This window comes from Ursus maritimus, unplaced genomic scaffold, assembly GCF_017311325.1.
Source record: "Ursus maritimus isolate PB19 unplaced genomic scaffold, ASM1731132v1 scaffold_14, whole genome shotgun sequence".
NCBI classification, from domain to species: domain Eukaryota; kingdom Metazoa; phylum Chordata; class Mammalia; order Carnivora; family Ursidae; genus Ursus; species Ursus maritimus.
This window is the reverse complement of record NW_024423786.1, coordinates 50,830,711-50,852,192: the sequence shown is the minus strand read 5'-3', so window position 1 is coordinate 50,852,192 and position 21,482 is coordinate 50,830,711. Positions and strand designations below refer to the sequence as shown.

The 21,482-nt window shown below is 40.0% G+C and overlaps 3 protein-coding genes and 1 non-coding gene across 4 annotated transcripts; 1 reads left to right on the top strand and 3 right to left on the bottom strand.

The window, feature by feature from the left end:
• Positions 1-355: 355 nt before the first annotated feature.
• On the top strand, positions 356-439 carry TRNAR-UCG. The gene has a single exon. It is a non-coding gene; the product is annotated as a tRNA-Arg (tRNA).
• Positions 440-1,811: 1,372 nt separating this feature from the next.
• Positions 1,812-2,924, bottom strand: LOC103676318 (olfactory receptor 7G1-like). The gene has a single exon (XM_008705474.2). It carries the CDS (start codon positions 2,838-2,840, stop codon positions 1,812-1,814), a length of 1,029 nt encoding a protein of 342 aa, XP_008703696.2. The 5' UTR covers positions 2,841-2,924.
• A 7,812-nt stretch (positions 2,925-10,736) lies between these two features.
• On the bottom strand, positions 10,737-11,675 carry LOC103676319 (olfactory receptor 7G1-like). The gene has a single exon (XM_008705476.1). The coding sequence runs from the start codon at positions 11,673-11,675 to the stop codon at positions 10,737-10,739; it is 939 nt and encodes a 312-aa protein (XP_008703698.1).
• Positions 11,676-14,972: 3,297 nt separating this feature from the next.
• LOC103676320 (olfactory receptor 7G3-like) lies at positions 14,973-16,223 on the bottom strand. The gene has a single exon (XM_008705477.2). The coding sequence runs from the start codon at positions 15,981-15,983 to the stop codon at positions 14,973-14,975; it is 1,011 nt and encodes a 336-aa protein (XP_008703699.1). The 5' UTR covers positions 15,984-16,223.
• Between the last annotated feature and the right edge of the window lie 5,259 nt (positions 16,224-21,482).

Below are 21,482 nucleotides of genomic sequence, written 5' to 3'. Positions count from 1 at the left end.
AGAGTGACTAAGCCACCCAGGTGCCCCTCAAATAAAAAAAATTTAAACAGATTTAAATATGAAAAGCAAAATTATGAAATTGTTAGAAGCAATACAGAAAGATACCTTAATAACTTGGAGTAGAGAAGGATTTATTAAATATGATACAAAAAACACAAACCATAAAGGAGAAAGTTAATAAATGTAGCTATACTAAAATTAAGAATTTCTGTTTGCCAAAAGACAACACAATGAGTTGAGTGAAAAAACAAGGCACAAATTGGGAGAAGACATTTGCAACTGATAAAACTGATAACAGCTCAGTATCCAGGATATATACTTATACACATCAGTTAGAAAAAAAATCAGTAGGGGTGCCTGGGTGGCTCAGTCGGTTGAGCGTCTGACTTCGGCTCAGGTCATGATCCCAGGGTCCTGGGATCGAGCCCCACGTCAGGCTCCCAGCTCAACAGGGAGTCTGCTTCTCTCTCTCCCTCTGCTTGTGTGCTCTCTCTCTCACTTGCTCACTCTCTCTTAAATAAATAAAATCTTCTTTAAAAAAAAAGAAAAAATCAGTAGAAAAAGAGGCAAAAACTTGAATATGCACTTCACAGAAAAAGAAAGCTAAATAGCCAATTAACCTATTTAAAAATGTTCTATCTTTTTAAAAAAGTTCTATCTCATTGATAGTTAAGGAAATGCACATTAAAACCATAATGTAATACCATATACCCTCACTCATGAGACTGGTAATCAAAGTGTTGGTGAGAACATGAAGCAAGAGGAATACACTTACTGTGGATGAGAATGTAAATTGGTATAATCACTTTGGAATACAAAATTATAACAAAAATACCCCATGATTCAAAAAATTAAAATAAACAATTGGGACTTCATTAAAATAAATAGCTTCTGCATAGTGAAGGACACTATCAACAAAACTAAAAGGCAACCTATGGAACAGAAGATATTTGCAAATGACATATCTGATAAAGGGTTAATATCCAAAATCTATGAAGAACTTATAAAACTCAACACCCAAAAAATGAAAATCCAATTTAAAAATGGGCAGAAGACATCAATAGACATTTTTCCAAAGAAGACATACAGATGGCCAACAGATACATGAAAAGTTGCTCACCATCACTGATCATCAGGGAAATACAAATATCTTTATTGTTTTGGCATTTTACAATCAGGATTACTTTCTCTTAGTAGATACGATGGCTTCCTCACTGATCAGGATCAAAGGTCTAATGATCATCCCAAACCAATGAGATAATCACATTATAGCAGTTTTATAGATTATAAAACTGAGTATAGTTAATGCTGATGTTGCCCTGCACTGACACAGTGTATCAGTGACAGGTCTCAGGAATTACTAGAGTATGAAAGAACAGCTCTCCACATACACACACCATGTCATACACTTGGCTTGTCTCTAAAGTGCAATTCACATGGCCCTAACTATGAGATCAGGCGGACTCAAGTCTCTGATATAATCACAGACATATTGGTCCTCTCCCTGATCTACCCAACTTCTCCCACTTCTCTTCTGACATTTCAGTATCGGTATCACCCTTGCCTTGGGACAGCTTGTGAGGATCCCACCAAAAATACCAGGCTTAGGAATTAGAACTCATTTTCAAAACATCACAGGGCTATTCAAAGAATAAATCAAGTTTCAACCCAAAATTAAGATGAACTTACCCATTAAGCTCTCTAGTCATTCTAGAAGAACTTGCTTATGCAAGAATCAGACATTCTGGCTCACCCAGTATTTATCTCATTTTGACTCATTCTAGAAACCTCAGTCCATGCAGGCAACACAGTCACAGAAGAGAAGGTGTTCTATGTATGAGTTTCCTCAAGGCTCCCTTCATGTCCCTGTTCCTCAGGCTGTAGATGAAGGGGTTCATCATTTGAGGGACAACAGTGTACATCATTGAAACCACCGCAGTGTTTCTGGAAGAGTCGGTAAGAGCAGAACTAATGTACACCCCCAAACCTGTCCCATAGAACAAAGACACAACTGACAGGTGAGAACCACAGGTGGAAAAAGCTTTATACTTTCCACCTGCTGATGGCATTCTCAAAACAGAGGACACTATCCGAGTGTAAGAGAAAATGATTCCACACAGAGGAATACCACCAAATACGCTAGTTGCAAAATATATCAGGATGTTATTGATGAGGGTGTCAGAACACGCAAGCTTGATGACCTGAACCACTTCACAGAAGAAGAGAGGGATTTCAAAGTCTGTGCAGAAGGTCAGCTGCAACACCATCAGACTGTGCATCAGAGCATCCACAATGATAATAAACAGGGGGAGTAGAACCAGCAGGCCACACAGGTGGGAGTTCATGATGACTGCGTACCTCAATGGATGACAAATGGCCACATAGCGGTCATAGGCCATTACTGCAAGAAGACTACTTTCTAAACTTGCAAAAACCAGGACAAAGCAAATCTGGGTGAGGCAGCCTGTATAAGTGATGCTCTGATTCTGTGTTTGGATGTTCACCAGCATCTTTGGGATGGTTGTTGTGCTTAAACAGATGTCATTAATAGACAGGTTGGAGAGGAAGAAGTACATGGGGGTGTGGAGGTGGGACTCAGAGCTGACAGCCAGAATGATGAGCAGGTTTCCCAGGATGGTGACCAGGTACATGGACAGGAACAGGATGAATAGGGGGAACTGCAGTTCTGGATCCTCTGTCACGCTCATGAGAAGGAATTCTGAAACATGTGTATCATTTCCAGGTTCCATATTGTTGATGAATCTGATGGAAAAGATGGAGTCAGTCAAATGTGAGTTTCCTAGACCAGGAAGAGGAGCATCACTAGAGGCAAAAACCATCTTGGGATGGGATGGAGACTAATAGAGAGGAATAAGAGATGGGTGCCTTCTGTATGTATATTATTCTGTTTCTTTAAAAATAATAAAAACCTGGGATGCCTGGGTGGCTGTTGGTTAAGCGTCTGCCTTTGGCTCAGGTCGTGATCCCAGGGTCCTGGGATTGAGCCCCACGTCGGTCTCCCTGCTCAGCGGGAAGCCTGCTTCTCCCTCTGCCTGCTGCTCCCCCTGCTTGTGCTCTCTCTCTGACAAATAAATAAATAAAAACCTTTAAAAAATAATAATAAAATCTGAAGCTGATATAGCAGAGCATAAACAATTGTTAAGTCTGGAGAGGATGAACATATAGTCATTTTTAAAAATTACACTGTTTATGATGCTCTGTTTATTTAAAACATTTGGTAATTTTAGGGGCACCTAAAATACCAATTGTGGCTCAGTCAGTTAAGCATCTGACTTCAGCTCAGGTCAAGATCTCAGAGTCCTGGGATTGAGCCCTATGTCAGGATTTTCTCTCTCCCTCTCCCTCTGCCCCTCCTCCTGCTCATGCTCTCTCTCTTTCTCTGTCTCTCTTTCTCTTAAATGAATAAATAGAATCTTTTTTAAAAATAAACTGATATGTAGAATGTAAACAGCTTGTAATGTTTAATTTCTTGATCAGACTTAGTAATTATGTGGGTTTATTCCACTTTAAGAAAATTCATCAATTAGTGCAACTTTCTTTGTGTTTGTTACACTTCAATAAAAATGTTTACTTCTGGGGGAAAAAAACATTTGGTAATTTTATAAAAAGAAACAGACTGGGAAGGCACCTGAAGATTCTGTCTGGGGGGCACCTGGGTGGCACAGTCAGTTAAGCCTCCAACCTTGGTTTCAGCTCAGGTCATGAACTCAGGGTTGTGAGATCATGCCCTGCTTTGGGCTCCATACTCAGCAGGGGGTCTTCTTGAGATGCTCTCTCTCTAAAATAATAAATCTTAAAAAAAAATTCTGTCTGGATCTCTAGAGACTTCAGAGGCAGACAACTGAGATAATACATAGATATGTCAAGAACCAAGAATGAGAAGATAAGGTAAACGTTTCCCAAACTTCCTGCCCTCTTACCACTATAAGATTATAAGTAAATGTCAGAAAAATTTATAATGATCAAGTTTTTTAAACTTTATTTTTTTTAAAGATTTTATTTCTTTGAGAGAGAGAGAACACGAGCACGTGGACCAACAGACGGAGAGGGAGAAGCAGGCTCTCTGCTGAGCAAGGAGCCCAATGCAGGGCTCGATTCCAGGATCCTGGGATCATGACCTGAGTGAAAGGCAGACACTTAACCTACTGAGCCAGCCAGGCACCTCAACAGTCATGTTTTTTAAAAGACAAATTTCTACTCAGGAAGAAATGGTCCTGGCCATACAAGTGAGGGAAAGTATTAGTAAATGGAATGATGGCAAAAAGCACAAGGAAACATGTGAAGATAAGACAGGTGGGAGGACCATGGGTGACTTGGTTTCAATCATCTGGTGTTTGTACTCTCTTCACAGCTGCCCCGGATGAACCTTTAGTAAGACATTTGACCCCATTTCCAAACACTGAGTAAGGGCTATTAGGTTACCTGGTTGGCATCATGGTGGAATGATGACTGACATTTCTGATGTACCTTGTGGAAGATCTGCTCTCAGGAAGTGCAGAGGGATTGAGAGAGACCCGGGCTCCTGAGCAAGAGGGATCATCTATGGGAGAGGCTTAGGTGTGCTACTACTTTTCATCTTGAATGAGGTGGTCACAGGCAGACTGTAGTCTCCGTATCCCTAGAGGTTCAATTTCCAAAGCTCCTCATTAACTAAGCAATTTTTTTGTCACAGACATCCCAGGGCAGTGTAAATCCTTAAAGATCAACACTCTAGAACAGTGGGATTCAGGATGGTGCGTTCCTGACCCTAGGAGACCAGGTGTACATCATGTACATCTGGTCTGTTCATCTCCATTTCAAATGCTTTGCAAATACAGACACACTCCTTCTCTAATTGAATTTCAGTCTTCTTTTTTTAGGTATTAATGAAGGGATCTCTATCCAATGAATGACACCAGTAAGTCTGATACCAATTTTAGTTGTGAAAATATAGTTTGTATATATTGATATGAGTAATACATTTTAAAATATAGCTGAGGGGCACCTGGGTGGCAGAGCGGTTAAGCGTCTGCCTTCTGCTCAGGGCGTGATCCCGGCGTTATGGGATCGAGCCCCACATCAGGCTCCTCCGCTATGAGCCTGCTTCTTCCTCTCCCACTCCCCCTGCCTGTGTTCCCTCTCTCGCTGGCTGTCTCTATCTCTGTCAAATAAATAAATAAATTTTAAAAATCTAAAAAAAATAAAAATAAAAAAATAAAATATAGCTGAGTTGTTGTAAAATGGGGAACTCTCAAAAGTTTTTCTTCTAAGAGTCACTGTTTCCTGGAGCTTAATCTTCCTTGTGTATATTTATAAGTAGATTCTAATTTATCCTGTGTGACAATTTGTCTCTAGTCAATGAAGAAAAATCTGTTACTTCTTTTTATATATTTGTAACTATTTTTTCTAATTTTTTCACAATATTTTCAGTGTACATATTTGTTCACTCTAGGGGACTGTGGGTTAAATTTATCTAAAGAACTCAGATGAATTAATAAGAAAAACATAAACAGCTCAGCAGAAATACCACATAGATATATTTAAAAGAAAGGGAAGCTCACATTGAAACCATAAAAATCCTAGAAGAAAGCACGGGTAGTAATTTCTCTGACGTCAGCCATAGCAACTTTGTCTAGATATGCCTCCTGTGGCAAGGAAAACAAATGAACCATTGAACATTATATCAAAAACTAATGATGTACTATACTTTGGCTAATTGAATTTAAATAAAAAAATAAATACGAAAAAAGCAAAATTGAGCTATTGGGATTACATCAAAATGAAAAGTTTCTGCACAGCTAAGGAAACAATCAACAAAACAAAAAACAACCTACTGAGAAGACGTATCTGATAAGGGGTTAGTATCCAAAATATGCAAATAACTTACACAACTCAACCAGAAAAACGAATAATCCAATCAAAAAATGGGCAGAGGACATGAATAGACATTTCTCCAAAGAAGACAGACAGTTGGCCAACAGATACATGAAAAGATGCTCAACATCACTAATCATCAGGAAAATGCAAATCAAAACCACAATGAGATGTCACCTCACACATGTCAGAATGACTAAATTCAAAAATACAAGAAACAACAGGTGTTGGCAAGGATGTGGAGAAAAAGGAAGCTTCACATACTGGTTGGTGGGAATGCAAGCTGGTGCAGCCCCTGTGGAAAACAGTACGGAGATTCATCAAAGAATTAAAAATGGAATTACCATATGGTCCAGTAATTCCACTACTACCGTATTTACCCAAAGAATCCAAAAATACTCATTCAAAAAGATACATGCACTCCTATACATATATATATATATAATGGAATATTTCTCAGCCATAAAAAACAATGAAACCTTCCCATTTGCAACAACATGACAAGATTTGTCAGAGAAAGACAAATACCATATGATTTCACCCACAGGTAGAATTTAAGAAACAAAACAAACCATCAAAGAAAAAGACAGACAGGGCACCTTGCTGAAGAGGTTAAGCATCTGCCTTTGGCTCAGGTCATGATCCCAGAATCCTGGGATTGAGTCCCACATGCGAGGACTCTGCTCTCTCTCTTCCTCTACCCCTCCCCTCAACTCGTGCTCTCTCTCTCGCTTGCTCTCTGTCTCAAATAAATAAATAAAATCTTAAAAAAAAAAAAAGAAAGAAAAAGAGAGACCAAAAAAAAACCACTCTTAAATATAGAGAATAAAGTGGTGGTTGCCAGAAGGAAGGTGGGTGGAAGGATGGGTGAAATAGGTGAGGCAGATGAAGAGTACATTTATCATCATGAGCACTGAATAATGTATAGAATAATGAATCATTCTATTGTATACCTGAAACTAATATAATACTGTACATTAACTGTACTGGAATTTAAAAAATTTTTTTAAAGATTTTATTTATTTATTTGACAGAGATAGAGGCAGCCAGCGAGAGAGGGAACACAAGCAGGGGGAGTGGGAGAGGAAGAAGCAGGCTCCTAGCGGAGGAGCCTGATGTGGGGCTCGATCCCATAACGCCGGGATCACACCCTGAGCCAAAGGCAGACGCTTAATCGCTCTGCCACCCAGGCGCCCCCTGGAATTAAAATTTTTTAATTAAAAATTATAAATAACAAAAGAAAAGAAAGTTAATATGTGAAGATGTCCGGCCACATAACAGTAAGATATGCCAATTAATAAATTATTTTTACTCCCACCAGGTTATCAGTAACCTTGAAAGTACACTGATGATGATATAGATTATCAGGACCTTCTGATGTGTGTAATTGACTCTCTTATTTCCACCAAGGGACATATATGAGAATATTCCAACAGGTTTATTCATAATAACAGAAAACTAGTTACAAACAAAATTTCCATCAATATTGGACAGGATACCTACTTTGAAAAGTCACCATATATCATATAAAAACACAGAGGATTGGAAATAAATTATTTACTGATATGCCCAACAACGTGATTAAATATCAGAGTACAATAATGAGAAAAACAATTAAGATGAAAATTCATACATTAAATTTTTAACAAGTTTGAAAAGAGGCAAATTTATAAACTGAGCAGGAACATATATCAGGGTGATAAGACAATGACATTTAATTCCATTGCCAGTTTCATAGGCCAAATATGATCAAATACTTGAAATTTCATAGAATTCAACCCAAAAGAAGAACTTCAAGGAAAATAAGTACACAAGTCAGAAGTGGTTGCACCTAAAATGGGGAGAGGGTGATGTGAGTGGCAGATCACATTGTTCTTTTGAACCCCTGGGTAGGTATAAATGTTCTTATTATGTGACTCTTCTTTCAAAGCTACAGGTAGATTTTATGCACTATTTAGTATATACAACATTAAAAAGCAAAACTGAAGAAAGATCTGACATCTTCCTAACTCTAAACACGTTCTCCCATATGGTTTTTTCTTTCTTTGCTCTTTTTTTCTTTTTAAGATTTTATTTAGTTATTTGAGAGAGAGAGAGAGAGAGAGCACAAGTGGTGGTGGGGGGGGGATGCAGAGGGAGAGGGAGAAGCATGCTCCTGGCTGAACAGGGAGACCAACGCAGGGCTCTATCCCACAACCCTGGGATTTCCCACAACCTCCTGCAGAGGTCAAGGGAGAAGCTGACTTCCCACTGAGCAGGGAGCCCCATGTGGGGGGCTTGATCTCAGGACCCTGAGATCATAACCTGAGCTGAAGGCAGAAACTTAACCAACTAAGCCACCCAGGCACCCTTCTTTCCATTTTTTTTTTTAATTAAAATGGGTCATGCTTTGAAAAAACTCTCAAATATAGTTCTGAGTGTAAAAATGCATGCACAGGGGTGCCTGGGTGGCTCAGTTGGTTAAGCATCTGCCTTCGGCTCAGGTCATGATCTCAGGGTCCTGAGATCAAGCCCCCCACATAGGGCTCCCTGCTCAGTGGGAAGTCAGCTTCTCCCTCGCCCTCTCCCTCCGCGGCTCCTCCCCCTTGTGCTCTCTCGCTTGCGCTCTCTCAAATAAATAAAATCTTTAAAAAAAAGAAAAGTGCATGCACATCCCTCAAATGTCTCCCCAGAGGTTCAGTCAGTCGTTCTTGCTGGAGTCAGGGAAACCTCAGTATGAACAAAGGTCTCGGGTGATTTACCTCCGCAGCTGTCCTGTGGGCTTCAATAGAGGTACCGTCTCACTAGAGACACTTGCAGTGCCAGGCAGGGAGCTGTTTCTCAGCTGTGGTGCTGAAAATAAAACCATCACTCAATCTCCAATAACAAGTTCTCCAGCAACTCCTTTGATTCTCCTGAGACCTCCACTGTTTAACCTTTTCCTAATGTATGGACCTTCTTTTCTGTGTTTATGGGGAAGAAAATTGTCCTAATCTTGACAATTTCCCTTTTCTCCACTCTTACCCTCAATAACCCCTTGTCAAAAAAAAAAAGAGAGAGAGAGAGGCATTTCTCCATAGAATAACTTTACTAATAAAGACACATTTAAAATATTTGCATTACAGCCTTAAGACTGCACCCAATCTCTATTACATTAATGATATAATTAATTTTATTCAACTATGTCTCTCCATCAGAGATATGTAAGAAACACAGCAGTAAAAGATGACTAAGGACAAAAATGAAAACTCAGATACATTCTTAGAATAAACAAATTAGAAGGTTTCTAAGCAAATAAGATCAACCTCTGCCCTTTCTTTTTTTTTTACTCAGACCAGAAAAGTCAACTTTTTGAGGGTCCTCAAAAAGTTAAAATAAAACTACCCTATGATCCAGTAATCATGCTACTGGGTGTTTACCCAAAATATACAAAAACACTAATTCAAAAGGTTACATGCACCCTTATGTTTATTGCAGCATTATTTACAATAGCCAAATTATGGAAGAAGCCCAACTGTCCACTGAGAGATGAATGAATAAAGAAGATGTCATAAATATATGTGTATATATATGAATAATATTCTACTGTATATATATAATATTCATTATATATCTATATATTATATATAGAAATAGATATATAAAATGGAATATTATTCAGCCATAAAGAGAAATGAAATCTTGCCATTTGTAACAACATGAATGGAGCTAGAGAGTATAATGCTAAGTGAAATAAGTCAGTCAGAGAAAGACAAATACCACATGATTTAACTGATATGTGGAATTTAAGAAACAAAACAAAATTAGCAAAAGGGGGAAAAAGAGAAAAAGGAAAGCCAAGAAACAGACTCTTAACTTTAAATAAACTGATGGTTACCAGAGGGGACGTGGGTGGGGAATGGGTGAAATAGGTGATGGGGATTAAGGAGGGCACTTGTTATGAGCACTGGGTGTTGTATGCAATTACTGAATCACTATATCATACACCCAAAACTAATATAACACTGTGTGTTACCTAACTGGAATTAAAATAAAAGCTTAACAAAAATAATATAACAGTCTTTATTCCTTGTGTCTATTACAGTCAGGGTTACTTTCTTTTAGCAGAAACAAAAGTTTTTTCACAAATTAAGATAAATTGTTTCACCATCATCTCAAACTACTGAGATAATCAAATTGTAACAATCTTATAGATGATGAAACTAACTGTAGTAGATGTTGATAGTGCCTTGCACAGATACAGTTTACCAGAGACCACTTTTTTTAAAGATTTTGTTTATTTATTTGTCAGAGAGAGAGAGAGCACAGGCAGGGCAAGCAGCAGAGGGAGGGGGAGAAGCAGGCTCCCCACTCCCAGGTCTCCAAGACCCTGGGATCATGACCTGAGCCGAAGGCAGACGCTTAACCAACTGAGCCACCTAGGCGTCCCCCAGTGACCATTCTTGAAAATTACCAAATTGGGTATGAAAGATCCATTCCTCCCATGTTTTAGGAGGCTTATTTTCGAGGTGCAATTCAAGTGGTGCAATCTATGAAATTGGCAGAGTTATGTCTCTAAGACTACAGACTTATTTGGATCCTATCCATGATCCATCCAACTTCTTTACTTTTCCTCTTCCTTGAATATCCAAACAAAATCACTGTATACCCTGCCTCAGGTAAACCCCTATGGACCTGACCAAAGAAACTGAGTTTGATAATGGAATTCATTTCAAAACATCACTGAGCTATTCAAAGAACAAATCAAGTTTCAACCCAAAATTAAGATGAACTTACCCATTAAGTTCTCCAGTCATTCTAGAAGAACTTGATGATGCAAGAATCAGACATATTTCTGCCACTTTGACTCATTCTAGAAGCCCCAGTCCATGCAGGCAACACAGTCACAGAAGAGAAGGTGTTCTATGTATGAGTTTCCTCAAGGCTCCCTTCATGTCCCTGTTCCTCAGGCTGTAGATGAAGGGGTTCATCATTTGAGGGACAATGGTGTACATCATTGAAACCACCGCAGTGTTTCTGGAAGAGTTAGTAAGTGCAGAACTAATGTACACCCCAAAAGCTGTCCCATAGAACAAAGACACAACTGACAGGTGAGAACCACAGGTGGAAAAAGCTTTATACTTTCCACCTGCTGATGGCATTCTCAAAACAGAGGACACTATCTGAGTGTAAGAGAGAATGATTCCACACAGAGGAATACCACCAAATATGCTAGTTGCAAAATATATCAGGATGTTATTGATGAGGGTGTCAGAACACGCAAGCTTGATGACCTGAACCACTTCGCAGAAGAAGAGAGGGATGTCAAAGTCTGTGCAGAAGGTCAGCTGCAACACCATCAGACTATGCATCAGGGCATCCACAATGCTAATAAACAGGGAGAGAAGAATCAAGAGGCCGCAGAGGCGGGAGTTCATGATGACTGTGTACCTCAGTGGATGACAAATGGCCACATAGCGGTCATAGGCCATTACTGAAAGAATACAACTATCCATACTCACAAAAACCAGGACAAAGCAGACCTGGGTGAGGCAGCCTGTATAACTGATGCTCTGATTCTGTGTTTGGATGTTCACCAGCATCTTTGGGATGGTGGCTGTGCTTAAACAGATGTCCGTGAAGGACAGGTTGGAGAGGAAGAAGTACATGGGGGTGTGGAGGTGGGACTCAGAGCTGACAGCCAGAATGATGAGCAGGTTTCCCAGGACGGTGAGCAGGTACATGGACAGGAACAGGCTAAAGACGAGGGACTGCAGTTCTGGATTCTCTGTCACTTTCATGAGAAGAAATTCTAAAATGTCTGTTTCATTTCTGGGTTCCATATTGTTGATGAATCTGATGGAAATGATATGGTAACAAGACAATGAAATGTTGGCAAGCAGCAGGAGTATCACCAAGCACAAGCACCTCGTTGGGAAAGGAAAGAGTCAGATGGAGAGATGCCTTCTCTTTGTATATTATTTTGTTATTTTGAAAAAAGATTTAAAGTTAATAAAGCAGTGAGTCACAATTTGTTAATTCTGGACAAGGCTGAGGAATCATCATTTTTTTAATTAGACTGTTCTTTAATTTGGTAACTTCATTAGGAGAAACGGGTAGTAAGACCGATGAGTCTATCTGCATCTCTACCCCCTTCTGCAGAGAACTCACAGCCTGCCAATAGATAATACAACAGTATGTTAAAAACCCAGAATTGTGGGGCTCCTGGGTGGCTCAGTCAGTTAAGAATCTGCCTTTGGCTCAGACCAAGCTCCACATTGGGCTCCCTTCTCCCTCTCCATCTGCCCCTCCACTGGCTGTGCTCTCTCCCTCGCTCTCAAATAAATAAATTTTTTAAAAATCTTTTTTTAAAACCCAGAATTGGAAGATACAGGGAAACTGCCCAGCCAACTCTCAGAAACCAGTAGAAGGATTAAGCAAATGTTATAACAACCACCATATTTGCAAATGAGCATGTTCCTGTGAGAAGGAAAACAGTCTTTTTCCTTACAGAGAGAGAGAGTGGGAAACTGGCAGAACGATAACTATTTGGGGATTGGAGGAAAGGTACAAGGGAACATGTCAAGAAAATAGAATACAGGTGGGAGACAAATGGATGTCTTGATTCTAATCATTTTATGCATGTACCCCTCACAGTTTCTGCTGGATAAACTTGTAGTAAAATATATGCCCTCATTTCCAAATATTAACTAAGGGACATCAGGTTACCTAGGTGACATCACTGTGGAATGATACAGGACATCTCTGCTAGATGTTGGATGATGGAGACTGGTGCTCCACTCGTAGGAAGAGGAAAGGGATGGAGTGAAGCATCAGTGTCCCCGGCGAGAGAGATCATCTTCAGGTCAAGGCACAGGTATGCTGTTTCATTACTGGGGCAGGGCTGTTGAGCAAAGCTGTCACAATTTGTAGTCTCTGTACCTCTGGAGGATCAATATCCAAAGCTCTTCATTAGCCAAACAATTATAGTGTCATTCTGATCCCAGGGCAGTGCAAATTCTTTTAAGACTAAAGCAACAGAATTGAGGAATTCAAGATGGTTGATACCCTGATGTAATAAGTCCAGGTGTTCACCACTCATTTCTCCAGCTGTTTCTGCTCACATCTTCTATTTCACATGACCTCCTTTGGCATCTTGGATATCAGGAAGTCTGATGACAGTTGTAGGTTGAAATTATTTATATATATATTTCAGCCATAAGAAGGAATGAAATTCTGACAGGTGCTACCACATGGATGAAACCCTAAAAACTTATGCTCAGTAAAATGAGATGAGAAAGGACAGATATCGTAGAATTTTAGCTTACGGTACCTAGACTAGGCAAATTCATAAAGACAGGAAGTAGAATGTGGTTACCAGGGGAGGGAAGAAAGGACTGATTTTTTTTAGTGTGCTGGAATATACTAACAGCTGTGTCTGTGCTAATAAAACACGTTGCTATTGACACAGTGAGCAAGATCCCATCTGGAAATATTTCACCGGAAGTTTATCTACCCTGCTTTTTTATTCTTGTTCTATTGAAAGAACAATTCTGAATTTTCATTGAATGAGTCACTTGTTTTGTGGATCATTTTTAAAGTGCTTGAATTTCTCAGTCTTTATCGATTGTGCTTATTCTCTTAGGAAATGCTTGACTTCGTTGCACCTGGTGGCTCAGTTAGTTAAGCCTCCAACTCTTGATTTCTGTTCAGGTCATGATCTTGGGGTCATGAGACTGAGCCCTGGTGGGCTTCCGGGCTCAGCGGGGAGTCTGCTTGAGATTCTCCCTCTCTCTCTGCCCCTCCCCCACTTCCATGCACAGTCACACACGCTCTCTCTCTCGCTCTAAAAATAAATACATCTTAAAAAAAAGAAATGCTTAACTTCTCTGAGGTAATAAAAACATTTTCTTATTTTGTCTTCTGAAATATTTAATCATTTTGATTCCTGTGTTTAATGCTTTGGTATATTGGAATGAATCCTTTTGAGTTTTTTTATTGTGGTAAATATGTATAACATAACATTTACTATTTCAGCCGTTTTAAGCATACAATTCCATGGTATTATGAACATTCACAGTGTTGTATGACCATCACCATTGTCCATTTCCTGAACGTTTTTATCATCCCAAACAGAAATTCTGTAACTGTTAACTGATAACTTTTTCTCCAACCAGTTTTCAGAAGGAACTGAACACTTTGCCATATAGCTGATGTCAGACTTCTGATTTTCAGACTGCAACAGAATACATTTGTGTTGTTTTAAGCAGCTAAGTTTGAACATGTGACAATGACAATAGGAAACCAATACAGAACACATATCTCAATTTGGGCTGATGATAACAATGCTTTCTGGATGTTTCCTTGGATATACTATGTTTGTGTTGCAATGAAACCCAAGGAGAGGCTGTCAGTTTTTGTTTCTGGGTCTGAAAGTCCTCTGCACTGGAGCCGGCATCAGTGACCACCAGGAGAATAGCCCAAATAGGCAAATACCACCACATGGCAGAGTGAAATGCAGCCCTGTAGTTCTGTGCCTGGACCTACCCAATCCCTGAAGTTTTTGTTAGGAAAGATGACTGTTTTTATCACTTGACCCTATTGGAGTTGAGAATTTTGCCTTCGTACAGCTGCAGGCATGCATCCTCGCTGAGTTCAAGTATCTCAAATCTTCCCAAAATATAAAGGAATATAATCATGACAATTTTATAGACGACGAAACTGGGTTTAGAGGGTTGAAATACATTGTCAAAAGCCACATAGCTATGTTTTAGTGGAAGCAGGACTCAAACCCAGCTGGTCTGATTTCAAAATTCTTTTTTTTTTTTAAGATTTTTTTATTTATTTGACAGAGAGAGACAGCCAGCGAGAGGGAACACAAGCAGGGGGAGTGGGAGAGGAAGAAGCAGGCTTCCAGCAGAGGAGCCCGATACGGGGCTCGATCCCAGAACGCTGGGATCATGCCGAGCCGAAGGCAGACGCTTAATGACTGAGCCACCCAGGTGCCCCTGATTTCAAAATTCTCAACCTTAACCATTTGATCTCTGGTTTCATATATTCAAAGTTGGTCAGGCTATCTGGATCACACATTATTTCTCTCTGTCAAATTCCAGCAGTGTAAGCCCAAAGCAGCTGACATATTAATGGAAAGATGATATTCTAGAGATAAATTTCCTCAAAGCCCCCATCATATCTTTGTTCCTCAGACTATAGATAAAGGGGTTCATCATGGGGGTGACCACAGTGTACATCACTGATACTACTGCACTCTTCCTGGAGGAGTGTGTAGCTGAAGAACTAAGGTACACCCCAAAACCTGTCCCATAGAACAAGGAAACAACTATTAAGTGTGACCCACAGATGGAAAATGCCTTATACTTTCCACCAGCTGATGGGATTTTCAGGACAGAGGAAACAATTCGAGTGTAAGAGATAATTATCCCAGAGAGAGGAATAACACCCAACAGACTGGTCACTAAATACACAAGGATGTTATTGATGAGGATATTGGAACAGGCAAGCTTGAGAATATGAGCTAATTCACAGAAAAAATGGGGGATTTCCAGGTCTGTGCAGAAGGAAAGCCGCAGTGCCATCAAAGTGTGGAGAAGGGCATCCAGAACACTAATAAGAAAGGACAGCAGAACCAGCAGCCTACAGAGTTTGGGGTTCATGATGATATTGTACCTCAGTGGGTGACAGATGGCCACAAATCGATCAAAGGCCATCATGACCAGAATTCCATTTTCCAATCCAGCGAAAGTCAGGACAAAGCAGATTTGTGTGAGGCAGCCTGTGTAACTGATGGATTTGCTCTGTGTCTGGATGTTCACCAGCATCTTTGGGATCGTTGTGGTGGTGAAACAGATGTCAACAAAAGACAGGTTGGAGAGGAAGAAGTACATGGGGGTGTGGAGGTGGGGGTCACAGCAGATGGCCAGGATGATGAGCAGGTTCCCGAGCACAGAGACCAGGTACATGGACAGGAACAGGCAGAATAGGATGGGCTGCAGATCTGGGTCCTCTGACAGTCCCAGGAGGAGGAATTCTATGGCATCTGAGAGGTTTCCTGGTTTCATGTTGCTGAGGGGTCTGATAGGAAAGATGGAGGTGACACGAAAACAAAACTTAAGAGAAACTTTCTTAAACATGCCTATCTTTTCTTCTGCTTCACTCTCTCCCCTCTTTACCCCTCCTTTTCTTGCTTCGTGTTCTCCTCAAACACTCCTCCCCATACCATCCTGTTCCAAGTTGTTATTTTCTATCAATCCTTTGTCAAGTAGGGGGATTTAATAAGAGGAATGAAACGTTGCCCTTTTAAGATGCCTGCAAGCAGGGGCGCCTGGGTGGCTCAGTCAGTTAAGCGTCTGCCTTCGGCTCGGGTCATGATTCTGGGGTCCCAGGATCAAGCCCGAAGTTGGGCTCCCTGCTCAGTGGGGAGTCTGCTTCTCCCTCCCCTCTGCTCCTCCCCCTGCTCATGCTCTCACTCTCAAATAAATAAAATCTTAAAAAAAAAAAAGATGTCTGCAAGCAAATAATTCTAGAATAAAATTATTGAGGCTGCATTCTAGAATACAGTTTGAGAAAATACAGCCTATGGGCAAGATCCAGTAAATAAAGGCTTATTAGAACATAGCCATTCATTTGTATGTCGTCCATGGCAGCCTGTAAGCTACAGCTGAGTTGAGTACTTGTAAGAAGCCACACGGCCCACAAAATCTAAAATATTTACCACCTGGCTCCTTACTAAGAGAGTCTGCCTGCCTCTAGTCTGGAAGCCTGATTAAGATGTAGGTTCAATTTTTGGCAAACGCTTTTAAATATTTTCATGAAGAAGCACATCTCTGTGTAACTTCTTGTAATAATTATCACCTTGATCCATTAATTCACTGGGAGTTACAAAATGCTGACACATTCTAGTTCTTTCATTTATGGGCTAAAAAACTTCAAGGAGGGCACGTATTGCATTGTGCACTGGGTGTTATATGCAACTAATGAATCATCGAACTTTACATCAAAACCAGGGATGTACTGTATGGTAACTAACACAATATAATAAAAAAAATATTATTATAAAAAAATAAAAAATAAAAAAATAACAAACTTCAAAAAAGAGGAACTTTCCCATATTATAAAAGTGGTCACCTGAAGGTTGCATTCTTGTAAGGCAGGTCACATCTTGATTCCTGTACTCATCACTTGTTAAAATAATGAAACGGCTTTCAGCATGATACACAATGTTCACCTTTGGACAATGTGCCATCTTTGGCCAATCATGACTTCTCAACCTGCCTCCTGAGACCTTCTGAAACAAAGCTCACATTTTCAGGTTTCCCTTAACTTTGGCATGAAAATTGGTCTATACTCATCAGTGCCTGGGTCTTCAGCCTCCCATGCCTGTGTTCCCACGTGGTGTGTATTGGCTAACATAAAAACAGAGCACATCTGCAGGACCTGAAGTCAAGCTTAGAAAATGCTGCCGGCTCAGAGAGGCTTGTATGAATCTGTCATGAGTTAGACACATGTGCATATGTGCATATGATTAACAGACACTGGGCACAGCGGTTCTGCTCCACAGTCACTCAGGAACCCAGAGTGATGGGGACCCCACAGTCTTGCAGTTGTATTATTTGGAACATGCGGCCTTGCTAGTCATGATTGTGGTAGATTTAAAATGTGTTTGCAAATTCCGTGATTTTTTCTCTTAAGGACAGAGAAACATAAATAGGCCAGGAAAGTATGTTGCTGCAATTTTCTTTTCATTATTTGAAGGCTTAATATCCCTCTCTGAAGCTAGAGTGAAGCACTTCTTTTCTATAACAGAATAGTGGGAAAAAAGAATGACATATAAGGGGTCTTAATTGAATAAAATTTTTTAAGTGGGTCATCCTCATAATCCTAGAAAAGTATCTCTTAATTAGCTAACCCTGATATTGAACCACTGAACACTTGAGCCCCCAGAAAGGCTGGTGGAGAGAAAGAAGGAAATAGAAGCAAATACACCCAGGAATGCGGGGGTAGCTCAGTCCGTTCAAGCATCTACCTTTGGCTGGGGTCATGATCTGAGGGTCCTGGGATTGAGCCCCACATCAGGCTCCCTGGAGGGAGCCTGCTTCTTCCTCTGCCCTTGCCCCTTCCCATGCTTTCTCTCAAATAAATGAATAAAATCTTTAAAAAAGAAGCAAATACACCTGGATGATTACACTCTCAGGGTAATGTGGGGACTTAGAGTAATAAATGCAAGGTGTTTGACATGGCACATGCAAATACTAACACTTCAGTCTGTTTTATCCAATTATCTCTGTGTTTGGGAGGAAAAAAATGACACTCAATTTTAGTTCTTTACCTCTTCCTCACTGGTATTTTCTAAAATAAACACACCTCTTCTCCACTTAACACTCTTTAACCACAAAATGATGAGGTAAAAAAGAAGAAAACATAAAAGAATAAAAGAAAACAAGAAAGGGGGTGGATAATTAATTCCAAAAATATTCAAATGTTAATGGAAGTCATTAGAGTCAAGCTCTGTGCTTAGATTAATAGAGTCTGTATAGATATACTTACCGTTTTACTTACTTCCTTAATACATGCCCCATAATGTCTTTCTCTCTCAACATTTTTCCTTACCGCAATTGCTGAAAGTGAAAATTAGCCTCTCTTTATCCAGTAGCATAGGTCCCTCCTATTTTTGTCTTAACCTATGTCTTTCATTTATATCATAGATAATATAAAAATGTTATCTTAAAAGTTCTCATCACAAGAAAAAAATGTGTGACCATGGTGGCGATGGGTGTTACTGAAACTTATTCTGGTAATCATTTTGCAATATTCACATGTATCAAGCAATTATGTCGTATACCTAAAACTATTGCAATGTTGCATCTCAGTTAAAAGAAAGAAAATGTTAAGAGTAAGCCATAGGTCAGACCCTCCTTCCTATTATTCCTGGTTCGGCCACCTCAGCCCCTGGTTCTGGGGGGAGTCCCATGTGGACCAGCTCAGGACGAGCTTTAAGCCTCTCGTATCCCATTTGGCTTATCCAGATTCTTGAGAAATTGATGATGCCCCCAAAAGTGGCAATAGGGAGTAATCAGAAGGGGGAATGAAGCATGAGAGACTATGGACTATGAGAAACAAACTGAGGGCCTCAGAGGGGAGGGGGGTGGGGGAATGGGATAGGCTGGTGATGGGTAGTAAGGAGGGCACGTATTGCATGGTGCACTGGGTGTTATACGCAACTAATGAATCATCGAACTTTACATCAGAAACCAGGGATGTACTGTATGGTGACTAACATAATTAAAAAAAAACATTAAAATAAAAAAAAGTGGCAATAGGGGATTGGCATGGGCTGGCAGTGTCTAACCATCAGTTTACCATTCTCGTGAAGTAATGAACTGAAGGAATTTCTTTTTTAAGATTTTATTTATTTGTCAGTGAGCGAGCAAGCACAAGCAAGGGGACCAGCAGGCAGAGGGAGAAACAGGCTCCCTGCCAAGCAAGGAACACGATGCGGGACTTGATCCCAGGACTCTGGGATCATGACCTGAGCCAAAGGCAGAGGCTTGACTGAGCCACCCAGGCATTCCTGAATTGAAGGAATTTCTGTAACAGTATCTCAAATATATGGTAGAATCAAGATGTATGCAATGAGCCCACCTAATGTGAGCCCTTTGCTTCACAAATTGAGGCCCTGAGTGGAGTTGACTTTTTTCCTGGAGAAAGACAAGCATCATAAAAACCATCTCAGGGGTAAGGCTTGAACACAGACACTCCTTGGTTTAATCATTAATCCCCCAATTGTAACACAGATCTGTGACATTAGAAGATCCCTGAATCTCTCTGAGCAGATTCAATTTTCTCATTTTTATAATGGGAACTACTATAAAAAACATACAAAGATATTGCAGAGATGAAAAGCACCAAGCATAGTGGGGCCTTGCAATAACTTTTCCTATCACTTTTGGTTTTAGCTGTGGACAAGTCCTAATGTCCAGAAGGGAAACAGAGTGAGACAGAGTGAAAGAGGCAAGGAGGGAAGGCACCCCGAGAGTATGATCTCAGGGCTGAAAGGGATGTACTCAAAACCCCACTGGGAGCCCTCAGTATAGCGAAATAGAGAAATGAAATAACTGAAATATCATCAGTATGGAAATACATAGTTATGGCATACTCATGGTACGCCATTTTAGTATTTTATACTATTATATCAGCCTTAATTTTTTAATGTTGTTTTAAATATGCAAAATCTAAATATTTACATTACTTCTCACTGTTTAAAATTAGACCAAAAATTACTGAAGGAGACAAGCAGTTTATATGACAGGTATAGCATGATGAAGTTTATGTCATCATAAATACTCCTTAAAATAATTATTTCATGTTTTTTATGTTCAATGTAAGTATCCCAACAAGTACAAAGTGACAATGAAGGGCTTAAGCCCACCTGACAGCATGACGAATTTGATACTGTGCCAAGCTTGCCCCAGTTTTATTTAAGAAACAATGCAGATCTCCTTGAAGCCCCAGCATATTCATACACAATCTTAATAGTGACCATCCCTCTCTGAGGGTAAGCATGACACTGAATTTTGCATGTTATCATTCCCCTAGAATGCTTCACATGAATAATAATGTAGCCCATAAATATTCTATGTTTATGGGTTACATTATGTTACATGCTTGCATTTATTATACATAGTATATTATTCAAATCAGCAACTTTTTTGGCTTTACATTGTCTTGTCTATATTTATCAAGATTGACACAAGATCTGGTTTATTAGTTTTAACATACATTCTCGTATCAATGGGCATTTGGGTTAATTACAGTTTTTTTCTATAGATTTACCAGACATGTTCACATGTACTAGTAGTGTTAAACTATCCATGGCAAATACCCACGAATTCCAGAGTGGTAACCTCTGGGAGGGGAGGAGGGGAATAATAGAGGATTTGTCCATGATTTTTTTTATATATATCATATGTAATTACCCGTCTGAAGGCAAAGAAAGGCCTTTCTGTCGGATTTGGATCTGATGCTCAGTTTAAAATATAATATGTATCATGTATACTTATAATTACTTTTAAAATGTCTGAAGCTAATGCAGCCAAAATGTCAGCATTAATTCTGAAAAGTAGTTGCATAGCTATTTATTTTACTGCTCACTGTGCTGTTCTGAATGTTTAAAATATTTCGTGTTTTCTTTGGGGGTTTTCAGAGAAAGACTGGCAAGGTAGACTAATGGGTCTCAACCTCCTCTCTCAAGGTCCTTACAGTAAGAGGTTGGGTCAAGACTTGAGTTCTCTGAGGATAAAGGCTGGAACCAGATACGGGAAAAAGGAGAAGCCAAACTCACCCATCCTAGTCCCATTCACAGCCCCCCAAAATGAGGGAAACCAGAGAACTGTAGAATTATCTGTCCAATTTCTTTTTTTTAAGATTTTATTTGACACAGAGAGAGAGAGTGAGTGAGTGAGCACGCACCAGCAGGAGGAGCAGTAAAGGGAGAAGCAGGCTCCCCACTGAGCAGGGAGGCCCATGCGGGACTGGATCCCAGGACCCTGGGACCATGACCTGAGCTGAAGGCAGATGCTTAACTGACTGATCCACCCAGGTGCCCCTATGTGTCCAATTTCTGGCTAAGCTAA

Bases quoted from the DNA above. Each gene is read 5' to 3' on its own strand.
- LOC103676318 (XM_008705474.2), bottom strand. From the start codon at position 2,840: ATGGTTTTTGCCTCTAGTGATGCTCCTCTTCCTGGTCTAGGAAACTCA.
- LOC103676319 (XM_008705476.1), bottom strand. From the start codon at position 11,675: ATGGAACCCAGAAATGAAACAGACATTTTAGAATTTCTTCTCATGAAA.
- LOC103676320 (XM_008705477.2), bottom strand. From the start codon at position 15,983: ATGTTTAAGAAAGTTTCTCTTAAGTTTTGTTTTCGTGTCACCTCCATC.